Source organism: Pseudoliparis swirei, chromosome 18, assembly GCF_029220125.1.
Source record: "Pseudoliparis swirei isolate HS2019 ecotype Mariana Trench chromosome 18, NWPU_hadal_v1, whole genome shotgun sequence".
Lineage (NCBI taxonomy): Eukaryota > Metazoa > Chordata > Actinopteri > Perciformes > Liparidae > Pseudoliparis > Pseudoliparis swirei.
Genome location: NC_079405.1, coordinates 22935348 through 22952241, shown reverse-complemented (window position 1 = coordinate 22952241; position 16894 = coordinate 22935348). Strand labels below are relative to the sequence as shown.

At 44.4% G+C, this 16894-nt stretch overlaps 2 protein-coding genes across 4 annotated transcripts in view; one reads left to right on the top strand and one right to left on the bottom strand.

Annotated features, from left to right (window-relative positions):
• Positions 1 to 4116: 4116 nt before the first annotated feature.
• Positions 4117 to 9597, top strand: si:ch211-112f3.4 (EF-hand and coiled-coil domain-containing protein 1). Of its 2 annotated transcripts, none has more exons than XM_056437324.1 (9): positions 4117 to 4908; positions 5737 to 6187; positions 6292 to 6426; positions 6653 to 6726; positions 6945 to 7086; positions 7182 to 7320; positions 8105 to 8221; positions 8994 to 9067; positions 9281 to 9392. In XM_056437324.1, the coding sequence occupies exons 1-9, from the start codon at positions 4317 to 4319 to the stop codon at positions 9306 to 9308; spliced, it is 1752 nt and encodes a 583-aa protein (XP_056293299.1). In that variant the 5' UTR covers positions 4117 to 4316; the 3' UTR covers positions 9309 to 9392. The 2 variants fall into 2 exon arrangements, with proteins under 2 accessions (XP_056293299.1, XP_056293298.1); XM_056437323.1 differs by having other exon boundaries at positions 4118 to 4908; positions 8994 to 9063; positions 9281 to 9597.
• Positions 9598 to 13730: 4133 nt separating this feature from the next.
• slc41a1 (solute carrier family 41 member 1) overlaps positions 13731 to 16894 on the bottom strand; it is a 28115-nt gene continuing 24951 nt past the window's right edge. For both annotated transcript variants that reach the window (XM_056437325.1, XM_056437326.1), the window contains exons 9-11: positions 16411 to 16545; positions 16134 to 16282; positions 13731 to 15217 (exon numbers count right to left, since the gene is read on the bottom strand). In XM_056437325.1, coding sequence (XP_056293300.1) covers positions 15032 to 15217; positions 16134 to 16282; positions 16411 to 16545 — 470 coding nt within the window. In that variant the 3' untranslated portion in view covers positions 13731 to 15031. The remainder of the gene's footprint in view (positions 15218 to 16133; positions 16283 to 16410; positions 16546 to 16894) is intronic.

Below are 16894 nucleotides of genomic sequence, written 5' to 3'. Positions count from 1 at the left end.
TTTAAAATAAGGATTTATTATATAAGCAGAGTCTGGAGGCTTTTGAATGAGAAATAGGTTACAGGCTGGAAATTTCACATTGAACCCTCAAAATGTCATTAAAATGTTCAAACTCACACTCCAGACTCAACTATAATAGATACCCCAGTCTTCCTCTGTGTTATTTGCCACAACTCGTGAAAACAAAAAGTATAATAAACAAATAAAAATCAATTTTTAATAAGACACAGACACAATTCTATCTTACCTTTATTTTGTTCTCAGGTGAGGCTGACTCCACTCGGGGGCTCAGATTAATGGTCACAATACTCATCTACAGCACAGATCTACATGCAGACATGCAGGAGAACAAATAACATGACAGCTGGGGTCATCCAGACAATTTCGTGTCTTCCATGAAAACTCACTTTTATTCATCAAATGAATTGAAAATTGAATAGAAAATATAGTCAAGACATTGACAAGGTTAGAAATAATGATTAATATTTGAAGTATTAATTTTGTTCTTCAAACTTCAAGCTCAAAGGAAGGCCAGTTGTATAGCTTATATCACCAGCATAACTGTTTTCAGCTGTGCTAGCATAATTGCACAAGGGTTTTCTAATCAGATATTAGTCTTCTAAGGCGATTAGCAAACACAATGTACCATTAGAACACTGGAGTGATAGTTGATGGAAATGGGCCTCTATACACCTCTGGAGATATTTCATTAGAAACCAGACGTTTCCACCTAGAATAGTCATTTACCACATTAACAATGTATAGTGTGTATTTTTGATTAATGTTATCTTTATTGAAAAAACAGTGCTTTTCTTTGAAAAATAAAGACATTTCTAAGTGACCCCAAACTTTTGAACGGTAGTGTATATCTGGAGATGTTTAGGATTTAACTCTGGAATAAGACTGCCGATTCAACCAGTGAATACTTTAGTGACAGGGAACACGAGTATAAAGGCAGTTACAAAAAAACTAAGGTCCAACTCAAAGATGGCGAAGCAACAGGGCCTCCGATTCGTTGACAGACTAAACGGGACAAATCTCTCCCTCGGTAGGCTTTACCGAATGGTTAACCGCTACAACAAGTCGTTTATTAGTTACACACTTCACTGCAATTCCACACCGTATGTGATTTCTTCCCTTTCAGTGTTGGACCTCAACATGTGCAGCACCACACAAGGTCCAAACACACAATCTCAGGTGTACTGAGCATTACCTGAGCTGTTTGGTCTTTTCCGCTCAATTAAAAACACACAAAACCTCTGCAGACAGCTTTACAGCCTTACGCCGTGACAACATTCTTCAGCGCAATGCCGACATAGAAATGACCGATCAATCTGCAGAATGAAGCCTCTTCGGTTTAGTTTGTTTGTGTCGTGGAAACAGGCCCTCTCGCCTCGGGATGTCAGGTTTCAGTTGTAACAGCGCGTCATCTCGGTGATTCCTGAAGGTCCGAATCCACTTGTTTGTTTTGGGATTTGTTCTCCTCGCTACGGAGGAGAAAACACGCCGAACAGGTGAGCCGCCATTTGTCTGGCTGGTGTTCGAGCCCCCAGACAGAAGAGCTCTGTTGTTTGCGCTTTTATTCTATTGTCGATTGTTGTTTTGTTTTTTCTCCTTCTGAAAAACACTTGTTAAGATAAGTGCTACATGAATATATAAATGATATGCAACATTATTCTTTACCCTTTTCAATTGCTGCCCACAGACCACCTGGAACACATTCTGCATAACCCACCTATTTTAAGATCTGCTTTGATCTGAGATTTATTGTTTTAATAATCAATGTAATGAAACTGCTTTTATACTGGCAACTATATGTTGTTTGTATTGTAATTGCTGTTTTTGTACCATGTAAAGTGACTTTGAGTACCTTTTAAAACTAAATAAAATGCATTATCTATTTTTAATTATAAGATAATTGTATCTACATGGTTAAATGTATTGGAAGTGGCTTTGGATAAAAGCATCAGAGGTCATTAATGTAATGATACTAGGTTTCTTTAATATGTGCTAGAAACAAGAAGAGATTTTACATCAGAGAATGACATGTTTTTAATAGTTCTACAAGTTAATCTATTGTACTGAGTTCCTCTCCAAATAAAAAAATCCAACAAAAGAAGCGACAAAAATACAGATATCTAATTTTATTGATCAACACTGGATCCCAGTGTTGCTGGATGGAATGAAAGGAACCAGTGGACCCAACAAGATTTGGACATTTTCACAAAAAACGTGTTTGTCTCATTACATTTCATTTAGCTGACACTTTTTATCCGAAGCGACTAACAATCCTGTTACATTCATACACTGTAGACGCAGCTACAGGGAACAATTCAGGGTTAAGTGTCTTGCTCAAGGAGACATCGACTAGGGCAGGGATTGAACCTCAAACACCCTGATTGAAAGACGGACCTGCTAACCACTGACCCATGGTCACCTCGAGACAGGAAGGATATATTTGTTATGACATACTTTACGATGACAGTTTTATCACATACTATAATTCGCCTTTTTATGACACGATAATACTAGTATGTCATACTTTACGATGAGTTGTATCACATACTACTTTGTCTTTTTTATGACACTATAATACTAATATGTCAAAACAAATGTCATAGCATAGAGTACTACTATTCCATTTGTTATTGCATACTTTGCCCGTTTTATGACTATTATTACATTCTTTAATGCATTCTTTATTTTTTAAAGATAAAAATAAGCTTTTTTAAGAAATGTAATTTCTATCATTTAAATGACATTATTTCTGAAATACGTATGGCATACTATACAATGACTTATTTGAGACTTACTATGACCTTTCTATGAAATGCTACATATATGTGTTACGATTATTTTATGACAAAATATACTACGACCTTTTTTATGACATATATGGCATTTTTCTGGTTTAATTTTTGTATCTGAGCCCCTGAGCTCATGGGCCCCCTGAGCTCACGGGCCCCCTGAACTCACGGGCCCCCTGAGCTCACGGGCCCCTAAACTCACGGGCCCCCTGAGCTCATGGGCCCCTGAGCTCATGTGCCCCCTGAGCTCACGGGCCCCCTGAGCTCACGGGCCCCTGGTGCCGGTAGGCTCGTTCGGTAATCCATCCCTGAGTAGGACTATTGGGGCCCTGTTACTGACATGAATGACTTAAGCCTAGCATATACCGGCATACGGCGCATCGTGTCATATCATCATATTCATATCAATACAATGTTAATCACAGCAACGTCACGCGCGGAGGCTCTGGCTCAGGGGCCCCCTGAGCTCATGGGCCCCTGGGCCTGGGCCCGGTAGGCCCGTTGGTTAATCCATCCCTGCTACTAGCCTACTATTTTCTTAATGACAATATTTGTCAATATTGTTTTTAGGCACTCATTCCGATGGAGTTATGCAGCTGCGGTTCGGGTGGCAGCAGCGCAGTGCCGCCGGTGTGTAATGCCTGTGGCATGGCCTCGTCATCGGGCTGCGTAATGGAGACGCGCCCTATGTTATGGCTGTCAGGTGTGGGGAGACGAGCGGTGCCCCGGGGGGGATGGGGAAAGGTATTTCCTGCTGTTTCCCTGGAAACCAATTCATCTTCGACTTCCGAGTGAAGTCTCCGCGCGCCTGACGGAAGGCGAAGAGTATCAGGAGACACGTTGTCATCGTGGTTTTGTTGCAGTGAGTCAAGATCTTCTCCAGATTCAATCTGGTGAAAAGGTGTAAACTGAAACGCACCGTGACTCAGTCTGGATTATATGGCGGTTCGTTTCTGTCTGTGCCACCTTCAACACGCGCGTGCGAGGAGATATGGGACGAGTTGCACACTGAACAAAGTTGTTGCAAAGTGTTTTTATGCAATACTTTTGAGATGAGGTCCACCTAAGTTGTGATCAAACAACCACAGAAGCTGAATTGCCCCCACCCCCCCTACTTTGTCTTGCATACCGAACTGTACGCGGAAGAAACGCACCTTGCTGATAGAGTCTCTCTCTCTCTCTCTCTCTCTCTCTCTCTCTCTCTCTCTCTCTCGCTCTCTCTCTGTGTCACACACGCACGTGCGTGGTCAGAGTGTGCACACGAAAGGGTGGAGTCGTTTTTCCCCCCTCACCCAAGGGAATCAGATCTTGACTCAATGCGTCAGGAAGGAAATCCAAGGAGGTTTCCAGGGAATTGCGCAGCGTCAAACCACATGCACCGGGGTTGTGTTCCTTTTTTTGGTTGCAATTCTCATTCTGAACTAAAATCATATCCGATGCCACTTGTCGCGATTTTTATTTCAATGCGTTGAGATTCAGAGGCAACACTTCATCGGTTGATGTACAGTCATGGAGCGCAGCACGTTGGCGCCGCAGCGCGTCCTGCCTTCGCCGCGGGCGGCGCGTAAAAGCGAGTGGCTCCGGAGCGCCCTGGCCCACCACCACTGCCCCGATCCCGGCGCGGATAACGAGATCGTCGTCCTGGCCACCGGGGTGGACCAATACCTGCAGGAGGTCTTTCACCACCTGGTCCACCCCAGCCGGGACGACGCAGTGTCGGCGGAGGACTTCACCGCGCTGTGCGCCGTGCTGGGACTCACCGGAGCGGAGAAGGAAAACAGAACGACGGAAGAGGGAGCCGGGGATGGAGGACAGGGCGAGGAGGACGACGAGTTCGGGGATGCGTGCTCCGCGCTGCCAAGCCGGCTGCCCTTCAAAGACTTCCACTCGCGGCTCTGTGGGCATTTCCGCGTGCGGAGCGCGCGCGGCAGAGGCGCCGGGGAGTGCGCCGGGCGCCTGCCGGTCTCCGAAGACACGGAGCTGGTGGAGCGGCAGATCAGGCTCCGATGGCCGCGCGTCAGGCGGAGGAAATGTGTAAGTTTCGACCTGGCGAGGGATCACCGACCGGTTAAAGGTCGAACCGCAGAGGACCGCGAGTCAGGTACCGCTCCAGCACGGATGTCTCCATGTTACACGTGTTATTACATTGAAAGGACTCCAGTGAATATTGAGGGGTTCCTAAACTTTAATTGTTTATAGATCACCAATAATAGCACCAGTTATTGTTTCTGTCTTAGTATGTAACCTTTCCCACTTTGTGTAGTGTGGTCTTCTTCACCTTCTCCACATCCTGCACCATCTGTTCTCTCATTCTGTCCCCTTTCTTAAGCAAATGTGCCAAATACAATAGCTATACTTTAGTCCAGTGGTCTCCAACCTCAGGCTCACAAGATAAACCTGAGAGGTTTGGTGAGAGAGGAAAAGAACAAACAACAATATTGTGTTCTTTTTTTAGACCTTCTCTCACTATTCTTTTTCTGTGAACTATTGGCAAACTAAAAAGCTTGAGGTACAAGTAGCACATTTGTCCCTTGGTCTTGGTTACTTTCCACCAAATAGTTTTTCATTCTCCAAAAAATAGCCACGATAAATGTATTCAAGTCCTTTACGTGAGAACAAATATATACAACACTGATCGGGAAAAAGTCTTGCAAAAAAGTTGCATTACTGTGCTGGATTATTATTATTTATTAATGTAATAGAGCCTCTAACTATGTGGAGTAATAAGTATAAAGTTAAATAAAGTACCTTCAATGTACAGCGGTAGAGTACTTGTGTAACTTGTAACAATGTAACTTAATAATATGTATTTCTTCTTCTTCTCCTCCTTTTTTTTCTTCTGCTTTCTCTTCTTTTCCGTCTTCCTCTTTGTTGTCATCATCATCTTCTTCTTCCTCTTCTTCTTCTTCTCCTCCTCCTCCTCCACCAGAGGAGGTAGCAGCTCTGAGGGAGCTGGTGGAGGACCTCCGCTCGGCGCTGCAGGGGAGCGACGCTCGCTGCCTGGCCCTGGAGGTGGCCCTCCGGCGGGAGAGGAGCCACGCGCTCCTCCCCCGCTCCCCCACCGGCTTCAGCATCCCAGCTTCAACCCCAGCCACCTCCATCACCCTCGAACAGGGCAAACTGGTGCCGACGCGCAGGATCAAGGGACACTGCGGCGGCCCCGCCGGCGGGGACGCGGCGAGGAGGGCGGCGAGGAGACGGGACATCAGGGACCCCCTCGAGAGGGAGCTGAAGCTGATCCGCTCGGCGCGCGACGGGCAGCTGGAGGAGGCCATGAGGTTCAACGAGAGCCTGGAGGAGGAGCTGCGCTGGGCCTACCAGGAGGTGCGCAAGCTCCACGGGGCCGAGTCGGCGCTGAGGAACGAGAACGCTGACATCAGGTTTTTAAATCTTTTTTTGGAAGTGAAGTCAACCGGATGATGTTTTGAGTGAGAAGGAGATGGGAGGAGTGGTTCTGATGCTCTGGGGATGGTCTCTCCACCAGGAGGCGAGCGGAGGAGGCCCGGGAGGCTCTGAGCTTGGGGCTTCAGAGGGTTCGGACCATCCAGGAGCAGGCCCAGTCCGTACCGCAGCTCCAGTCCAGGATCACCCAACTGGAGGCTGAACTACACCAGTACAGGTACTAACACTGTGTGTGTGTGTGTGTGTGTGTGCATCCATTTACACATCATTTCCCTCTGCGCTCTACTCGTTTAAATATTCGCTGCACTAAAGCCGCCAGCTCAAGTCCCACTGAGTGATGGTGTCGGGTGGAGAGCAGATGGGGTTAACACCACCACTCACACATACCAGGCAAAAGGAAGAAAGCAAAAGTTCTGTTCTCTCTTTTTGGTTCCCACGCTCAGATCCCGCTGCGCCTGGATCCCCGACCATCACGAGATGTACCCGATCGGAGCAGCAGACGCCTGCAGCAAGACAGGTAATCGACCTCTTTCTATATTTTACATGATTTTATAACTCACGTTTGCTCCCACCTGGCATGTTTTTAGATTTTTTTTGTGCAGGGGTTGTTGGCGTATTTAAGGCATTCACAGTATATCCTGTGACAGATGTTGTGCTTTTCAGGCCACGCAGAACATGTATTCATGAATAAATGAACAGCACATTAACAGTTAACACCATTAAATGCTTCGACAGAGTGTCTGCAGAGGGCGGTGGAGGGAAAAGCTGCCTCTGATGAAGAAGAAGATGAGGAGGAGGAGGACAGAGGGACGAGGGAGGAAGGGCAACGCGGCCTGTTGGACGCGAAGAAGCACCAACCGCACGGCTGTGGCAAAGGGTTCGCCCACATCTGACACGCCGCCTCAGGACGAGCTCTTCAATTCCAAATGTCACTTTTTATATATATTTTTTTCTTCTTCCTCCTCCCACCAGATGTCAGAGCCACGCGGTCCATCGAGTCTTCCCTCAGAGCTACACGCATGATCGAAACCTCGACAGCAGGGGGCGCCGCAGCTGGAAGGGACAAAGTCAAGAGCAGCCAGACGGAAGTAGACGCTTGGAAAACGAAAAGGTGGGAAGGAGAAGCCTGGAGGGCAGACTGAGTTGTGAAGTTCTGCAGCCTCAATATCTGTCACGGGTTTGTCACGGGGAGAGGCTCAGGTGCAGAGAGACAGACTGGACTCCAGGTTTGAGTGAAACAAACAAAAAACACTTTACTTCGGAAAAAGGTCAAACATAAAAACTCTGGCTTGAAAGCAACTACAAAAAACACTAGAAATCACCATGGGAACAAAGACTGAGACATCGAAACGGAGACACTACGAGACGAAGAAAAAGACAACAAACCAACAGGAGGCAAGGGAAAGACTGGGACAATATATAGGGGGAAAAACACAGGTGTACGGCATGAGACAATCAGGGAGACAGCGGAGTGGCTGAGAGCAGGTGAAGGGAATTAACCAATCAAGGAGACAGAGGAGAAACAGAGGAGACACAGAACACAGCAGACAGAGGAGAAACAGCAGAAACGGAACACAGAGTTACAATATCAGATTAGAAATGTAAAGAAAAAAAACGTACGTCCACTAAAAGTGTTGTTTCTGCCACCGACATGCTCAGATTGTTATTAATTGTCGTAATCAAACTAAATACAAATGTCAGGAAAAACCAATCGGAACATTGAATCACTGAAAGATGAAGAAGAGCGATGCTCGTCACATTATTGCCACCAATATGGCTCCTTAATCTGGATTTGAGGGGCGTTTTAGAAACTGATCACTCATCTGAGCGTTTACGCCCAAGACGCGGTTTAAGAGCTCGTTTGCATTCATGTTTTCCTCCTTCTTGTTTCCCAGAGGGACGAGGAAGAGGAGGACGGGACACGGCCGGAGGAGAGAGAGAAGACACGTCTGTCTTTGCTGGAGGACAAACTGACGGATGCCCTCACATTGCTGCTGCAGCTCCGCAACAAGGTTCACACACACGCGCACACACACACACGCACACACACACACACCCCTCTTCACTGCCATCTAGTGTCTATTGCATCCTCGTTGGACATCAGTGGGCGACTGAGATGGAGAGATGAAGGATACACACCCAAAAAAGAAGATTAGTGGAAATGGTGTGTAATTTGTGTTCACTGTTAAATAAATATAAAATACATTATGAAATAAATAAACATGAATATATATATATAAATACATATGAACCAAAAACGGACAAATAACTTTTATTTCATATCAAGTGATATTCTATGACGTCACTTTTCATAATGTATGACAACTATTTTTTTGAATCATGACATAATCTGTCTTTTCACGACAGTGGTGTCGTCCCCGCCCTCTGACGTTAGTGTAATAAAAACCTTATATTGTAAAATAAAAAAGGAACGCTTGTGAAAACACTACATGTATCCATTTATGAACAATTCATTCATTTGATGATTTATTTTATTATGATTCATGGAGCCCCAAAGTGTTCAATATTAGATGAACCAATCTAATATTATTAATATCGTGAGCTGAGGGAGAGGTCAGAGCGACCGGAAACACGGGACTTTCACCCAGGAGACCTGTGTTAGTGTCCCGCGTGAAGCCATAAGTCAACACGAACTACGCTTTAAAGTATAAGGTATAAGGACGTGTTGGTTTCTCATGTTGTGCATTTCTTTCTATGGATGAATTGAAAAAGACAAAAGTAAAAATGTAAAGTAAAGTGAAACGCCTCCCCCCCTGTCTGTAGAACGTGTCCCGCAGGGCTCTGGGGAAGATTGTGATGGACACCCTGGACGTGTGCAGCAGGAGTGGAGATGGTAGGTGTGTTCCACGTCCTCTACTCGTCCACGTATTCCTAGTTTAGTGTGGCGCCTTGCTGAAAATAATCCGTGGTACTTCATTTCAATTCAGTTTATTTTTTATAGCCAAATATCACAAATGACTAATTTGCCTCAGAGGACTTCACAATCTGTACATCGACGACATCCTTGTCCCAGGACCTCACATCAACATTATACTCCTCCGTTTCCCCAGGTCCATCTCAGGTCTTGCAGATAGCTGACGCCCTCTGTGCCCGGCTGTCCTCCAGGGATCTCCTTGGAAACGGAGGAGAGGACGAAGGAGGGGTTCCATCGTCGGGGTGTAAAACCAGCAGCGTCAACCCGCTGCTCATCTCCTGCTAGACCAACTGCCGCTCTGACCCGCCTCCCTTTTGTCTTTCGGCTTGTTTGTCCCCGTTGTGAGATTTTTTTTAACTGGTTCATCGTATTTAAATATTCATTTTATTCATGCCTTTTTGTTTCCTATTCTGTATCTATTTAATTTCATTGATTAAATCGCTTCAAGATTTACCAGTGTCCGAGTTGATGGAAATACAAGTTAATGGATCAAAACACATGAAGCTGTATGAGACCCCTAAGTTGAAAATGCAAATTATATTTCAAGATTTTGTCTCTTTTGCAGTTTTTTGGGGGGGGCGATTGCTCACACACACTGAGCGTGATCGCTTCGACGAAAACATTAAACCTTATTTTTTTGCCCCCAATGTCTGAGACAGATACATCAAGAGTATAAAACACATTTTCTGCTTTGAGCTTTTTTGCAATTGTGCAACAACCTTCTTGCATTAGACACATTCAAGAATGAACTTGCAATCTTTTGGCATACCTCTAAAAGCATGCCTGAAATTCACAACACACAAACACACACACACACACACTAATCAGTCCAAACCTTTGCACAATTAAGACCTCAAGTAAGCTCACTTATTTAGTGAGAACTTTACAAAGTTCTACTGGCCTTTGCAGGAGCTGGAGGAAGAGGAGGACAAAGAAGAGGAGCAACGGTGACATTGTCAATGGTTTTTCCAAAGTCGTTCATCATCCCTTACAATCCTTTGGTGGGTTTTTTTGCCGACAATCACACTTTGATTTGACTGTAATTAGTTCCAGTTAGTTTGTGTTGTTCTGCTTTAACTTCAGCAGCTTATAAATTGATGTGAAAACCCAACAATAGTCCAAACAGAAAATACACTGTTGTCCCTGAAGTCCAGAAAAGTGATATTTTTCATATTGTCTACTCGGAAAACAAATTGTCAGAAAATATGTGTGAATGTGTGAAATATGTTTTCTTGTGCGAACAAATAATTATCTTGAGGGAACAAGTTATTATCTTCAAAAACACATTATTATCTTTTGGTAAACAAGTTATCTGTGGGGATAATACTGTAAATATCACCTGTCAGCACATAAGTAGCCCAAGTTAAGGTTCTCTGTCCTGAGAAAAGATGAGCAGACATGGAGTGCATGGATCACCGACACACTGAAAGCTAAAGCTCACAAAAACAGACAGTAAGAAGGAGGAATGGTATGAAATAATATAATCCTTTATTTCCAGCAATTTACAAAGTCCTGCAGGGAGAGAGCCGTCCTCCAGCCTCACAGAGGGAGGGCTTTTACAAATAGAGCACACAGAGAATGCAAAGACCTCGGGCCCCAGTGAGACTGGTACAGGTGTTTTTTTACGTCAGTTTCTCAGAGCTGAGCGAGACCAGTGGAGGTATTCAGGGGCTTGACGGTTTTGAAGCACTGAGGCTAACAAGGCAGTGGGTGGTTAAAGGGGTTTTAAAAAGGCTCGCTATTTCATATACAGGTGGAAACATAAGGAGAAGTGACATCTTCTTTTTGTGTGTGCTGCATTTGTGGCTTGAAATCCCACTTCTTACTCCTTCCCCCGTGAAACCAGCCGACTGAGCTTTTTCAGCCTCAAAATCCTTGTTACACATTCACTGCCATCCGACCCTCTTCTCCGCCGCTGCGTCATATAAAGTCATTATTACATTACAATCACAATCAACTGTACATCTTTTATTAATCAAAGATAATTAAAGAGATGCTACTCTGTGGCGAACCGTAGCTCCTGATTGGGTTACTTCTGAGTTGAGCTTGGCTCTCATAGGTTAAGGCCATTCTATGTTTTGTCAGTATGCTTTCCCTGTGTGTGACAAGTGTGTGTGCATGTGTGTGTGTGCGGCGCATATGTGTGAGGTGTGTAAAGACTGTTATTAGGCACCGTGCTATTTGCTAGCCTCACCGCCGGCAGGCAAGCACGTAGGAGCTCTACTAAAAGGTAAAAGAGAAGAGAAAAATGACAAAAACAACACGGTGACAAGGAAACGGGAGCCAAAATGAAATGACGAAATAAACAACCTTATATATAGAATATATATAATATATACAATTTGCTTTGTGTGCAATCTAAAAATAAATAGACAAAGCATTACTTGCCCCTTTTTATAGAAGTATTCACAACTTTCCATTTGACACAGAGGCAGAACGGCGGCACCCGGTCAGTAAGAGAGTGGAGGATACAGACTGAGAGTGAACGGATGGAAGGATGCAACTTTTACAACACGCCTGTAGAAAAGAAGACAGAATAAAAGCGTCACTCCAGTTGGACTCGCGCGGGTTCGACTCCAGAGGACACAGAGATGCACTAAAAAGTTGTACATTTAAGAGGATCCCTGCGGCGCCCTCTGGTGTCCGTTTCATTTGCAGATTACAGTACATTGTGCCTTTTTGACCAGCGCGGAGAACTTGCTTCAATCTTTACAGTGGTTGTTTGCCCGGTGAGATATTACGACATCAATTTAAAAATCACGAAAAATTGTTAAAAAGATTAGGGAGAGGAGGAAAGGAAAATAACACCTCCCCCCGCAAAAAGAAAATCACCTAATTGACACATACAAAAATAATAATAAACAAATCAGTAAGAGCATAACAAGATTTTTAACAGATAAAATAATCAAGTTTTGCACATTCACATTATGTGCCCTGCACATGCGTTCAGCTGGCCCCGTTCATAAAAGCACAGAAGTCCGACAAGTGCGACAAGTCGAGCGTCACGTGCAGGTTTCTCCTAACACACTGGGCCTGCGTCGGGTTTGCATTCGTGCTCGGTACATTCCGTCGAAAATGACTCAACCACCCCGTGAGAACTCAAAGAGTCAACTCAGGGTAGCCGAGTCTCACAGTCAGGCGGCAGATAGAGTGTTACTGAGGTTAAACCGATTTTTGCCAAGTCGAGTCCTTCACTTACAAAAGGTCAGGCTCCTCCCTCATCAGAGAGATTATTATTAGTTATTTTCATCAATTATTAGTGTGACGTACAGAAGCCCCGAGAGGCCCGGAAGTGAGAGAAAAAAATACTTCTGTTTTCCAAGTCCTGATCTGAATTGTTTTCTCTCCAGTGTTTATGACGGCTTAGAACAATAGTTGTCAGAATGATCTTTTACCAATTTCCTGAAATGTATCTCTTCTTTGTGAAGCAAGTATGGAGAAGTTTTGCCATGGGAAAAAATGATTTTTCCAGGATTACGTTTTTAGAGAGAATCGGAAAAATGGATCAGCAGATTTTTCTTGACCACCCAGGGCTTCCGTAGTTTACCAGAACGTTATTCTAACGCACTTTACAGAATCTCAAAAAAAGAAAATTAACCTAATGAAATTCCTCACAAACTAGCACAGCAAAATTAACCTAATGAAATTCCTCACAAACTAGCACAGCAAAATTAGGGAAAGTAGCTAACCGGGAAACAAGCTAACGCTAGTCGGTCACAACAGCTCTCCCGGTTTCGTTCTATTTTCTCTGCACTGTGCCTCGTTCTCAAGATTGTACATCATTTCATTCAACATAGCGTTACTATAAGGGGGAGAGGGAAAGAAAAGATATCTAAGCTAACGAAACTTGCTAACTCATGACAAGCTTGTTAGCTTAGAGAACTTTTAATTAACAGAGGAGGGATAGATACAAGCGGATGGTGCAACGCGGCTAATAAGCTATGATAGCTAGCTCTCCTCCCTGTTCCCTCAAGTATGTCGGGACTTTTTGCTAATTGGTCAATTTCACAATTCCGTAAAGTTGAACTTTACGCAAAAAAACTATGTGTACATTTACTTCACCCTGCCACTGATTCCATTGAAGTGAATTTATCTAAATGTATATGTTTTGCACGTTAGCGTGACTGGTCTTTATCAGCGCTGCTTTGACTGATCCGTAGGACAGCTCTAACAGATGCGCTGGTCTTTTGGTGAATCTGATTCCAAAAGCAACGGAAAGAAAACCAACACAAACATAAAAAAAGGTTTTGCCACATACAAAAAAAAAGAGTTTGCCACAACTTCCTGTAGCCACTGTCACCTAATGCTGCGTCCACACCGAAAGCATTGCACATTTTCACAGGAGTAGATCCCATGCAGAGTCAATGCACAGACGCGAATGGTTCCGATTCACGCACATTTTCGCCAGGCGGGAATTACGTGGCACGAAAAATTAGCCACATTTGTCTCAAATTGAAATATTCAAACTTTAGGAACAAATTGGCTCAACGCTGAGTTGCAAAAGCCAATCAGCGTTGAGACGCTCCACCGTTGTTATTCTAACTGGCTGCTATATTTAATTTAATTTGTCATCTATCTATCTACTCACACTGGCTGTGAGAGCCTACGGGAATATTCGCAATGCTTTTGGTGTGAACGCGGGCATAACTGTTAACCAAACTCAGACAACATCATTGGCCTGCCTTTCATAGGAAAGGATCGGCGCTCCAGTTTTGATTCCAAACAAGCAATTAGACAGTGGGTGGATGGCTTCAGCCAGGAGGGGGGGGACTGGTGCTATCCTCACCTGGATCAGCTAAATAAGACCTCTCTAACCTCTCGGCATTCACAATAAAACCTTGCGAGCTTCAGCCAAAAAGGAGGTGTGTTTGCGCGTCAGGTGTATCAATAATTCCTAACTGGTCGCGTTACACATACTATTTTCCACTTTATTTTTCATCTGCTGGTTAAACAGAGATTAATCTTACTCGGGGCATTTCATAATGGCACTTTTTAGTAGATTTGACCCCCCCGCCCCAAAAAAAAGAAGGGAAGCGATGTAACTTCTGCGAACAGAAACTTTTAACTCTGCCTTAAATAGAAGGTTCTCAACTGCTGATGGAAGCAGAGGTAAATCCCTTCTGGTCGTGGCTGACGTAAGCGTCTGAAGTTCCTAATTCTCGAGTCCAGAATTCTAGATTCGAGAATTAGACTCGTTGTCTCAAATTAAACCATCCGCTGACGGGGAGCGACGGCGAGAAGGGATTTAGCTTGTTACGTTTGCGCTCCAGTCCCCTGTAGTAAACCTTCCTCCCCATCCCCCAATTTCTATCCCTTTACAATCTCTACTAAATCAGAAATGAGACACATGTATTCATTCTGTACATGACGTAGCACTTGGTGATTAAGCATTCGAGGCTCGTTTGGACATATTTTTTGCTGTCTTGGTTTCAAGTGTTAAAACTTGATCTTTTAAAAAAAACATGAGGGCTAACGTTCCCATTGAAAATAATGAGGACTGGCCCTGCGCATGGAACGGTTCGTATCAAATGCATTATTTATCAACAATAGCAATCATTGTTAATAATGTGATAATAACAAAAGCAGTAGGACTCAGTTATTAAGTCAAATACAGGAGTCTACGGGGGTATTGCTCACTGGTTGAGGCGGAGATATGTGTGTTTCAGATACTGTCCAGATTCTGGGCTGCTGCTGCTGTGTTGCACCAACATCCTGAAGATGAAACGTTACTGCCCCTTCAAATGCTAGACCATCAATCAGAGCCCTACAGGAGATTAGCCCTTATAAAGTTGATAATGTCCACACATACGGGCGATGTTCGTCACTGTCCGTGCGCGCGAGTTTTTGTTGTTGTTGTCGTCGTTTTTTTGTGTGCGTGTCGCTGCATTCAGTTGCCCGCGTTGGAGTCCGTGTCACCCATGAACCAGCGCATGTGGAAGCAGAGGGCGAGGAAGCCGGTCCCCAGCAGGTCGCCCAGAGCGGTCAGGTAGGGGATGGAGAAGTTGTCGGGGTCCATGCCCCGCCCCCACATCCAGTGCACCATCCAGTCTGCCAGGTAGAGGAGGATTAACACCTGGAGGCAGACAGAAGCAGAAGCACAATGTACCACTGAGACTTGACCGCTCTCAAAAAGGAACTACGGGAACGTTTTGGGATGATCTCTACAAACAGATTCTGCATGCAGATGCAGCGGGACGAGATTTTGATATCAGAAGAGTTCTGGTTTGAATTCAGAGCAGTATCGACCAATCACGTTCAAGCGGGCTTCGGTTGCATGCAGGTAAATGCGTTGGCTGGAATGCAATCTCCAAACCCTATAGTTTATTATTTGACAACGTTTTATGAAGATTACCCGTCACATTTTTACTAAATGATGGGGAAGCTCATTGTACAGTCCTCTCTGGAAGTCACGCTTTTGTGATCATAAGAATTCTTTAAAATTCAACTATTTCCTCCAAAACCTACGGCATTTTGTGAGATCTTCCTGCGATATTCAAAATAATCAACAGCAACTATGGATTTAGGTCTAATTTTTCTTTGATAAAAAAATATGTCGTGAAATTTGGAAATTATAACCTTTATTATGATAAAACATTTTTTTTAAAGCTGGACATTACACCACAATAAAGATATTAGAAATGTTTGGATCACACGAGTCAGGACCAATTTTTGAGATGAAACTCCCTGAGAGAAAAGAATGGATCAACCAATCAGCTCTTTGACTTCCTTACCCGTAACACCGTCTCTGCATAGGTACACTACATGTTTTTTATGCTGTCTGCTGCATTCTCCTTCTCCTCTAATAATAATAATAACAACAAATAATAACAATAAGATTGAACATCACATTAATAACAAATGAAAGTTTTTATCCGTTTGGTGCACGTTATAAAACTCCCAGTAAATGCTCGTGTGTGAATCCTGGACCACGTTTTCTTGATATTTCACCTTCCTCAGCCGCAGGTAGAGTAAAGAGTGTTCATGTGTACCTGTAGCAGCGCAGCGACCATGTAGAATATGATGAAGACGGCCGTCAGGGTGGTGTGTCCCCCCCTCAGGGAGTTGATGGTGTAGAGGAAGACGAGGTGACCCGGGGCAACCAGGAGGATGAGCACGCGGGCTGAACGGGCGTTCACCGCTGGAACAGAAAGAGGAGCCGCTTTTAGAAACATCCAACGAGTATACGGTGAGGTGTAACCGAGGGCCGAGCCCCGCTGACGAGCCATCGTGGAACAGATCTGTTTTGACAAGAGAGAAACAACTCACAGGAGCCGAAGAAGGAGGTGCAGGGTGTGGGGCACTTCCTGGGGGTGGGGCTGGGTTCCCCCATGGGTAGACCGTACATGTGCAGATAGGTGGAGATTCGACTGGCCTGAACCGCGACCAGGTTACCTCCCACACCTGACACACACACACACACACCAGGGGAAAATGCGGAAAGAGAACATAACTGCCTCAATATTGGTTTGGTGACATCAAAAAACGAAATAGTGGAATGCACAATCGATTTCACCCCGCTTCTCATTTGGCACGTCAAAAAAACAACAACCTGGCATTAAATCCATCGGGAGCAAAATGCTATCTCCATCCGTCTGTCATTAAACCACGCGGAGGAGGAAACTCAAACAGCTTTAAATACACTCGTCAGCGCCGGAACAGATGTTTCTATATTTGTTCTCCGCAACAAATCAACCGTTATCTCTCCCACTGTTTGACGTTTCACCTATATTCGCATTTTGTTTCTTTTCGC

Bases quoted from the DNA above. Each gene is read 5' to 3' on its own strand.
- si:ch211-112f3.4 (XM_056437323.1), top strand. From the start codon at position 4,317: ATGGAGCGCAGCACGTTGGCGCCGCAGCGCGTCCTGCCTTCGCCGCGG. The intron at 6,427-6,652 runs GTACTAACACTG...TCCCACGCTCAG, and splicing joins GCTGAACTACACCAGTACAG to ATCCCGCTGCGCCTGGATCC. The intron at 8,222-8,993 runs GTTCACACACAC...CCCTGTCTGTAG, and splicing joins TGCTGCAGCTCCGCAACAAG to AACGTGTCCCGCAGGGCTCT.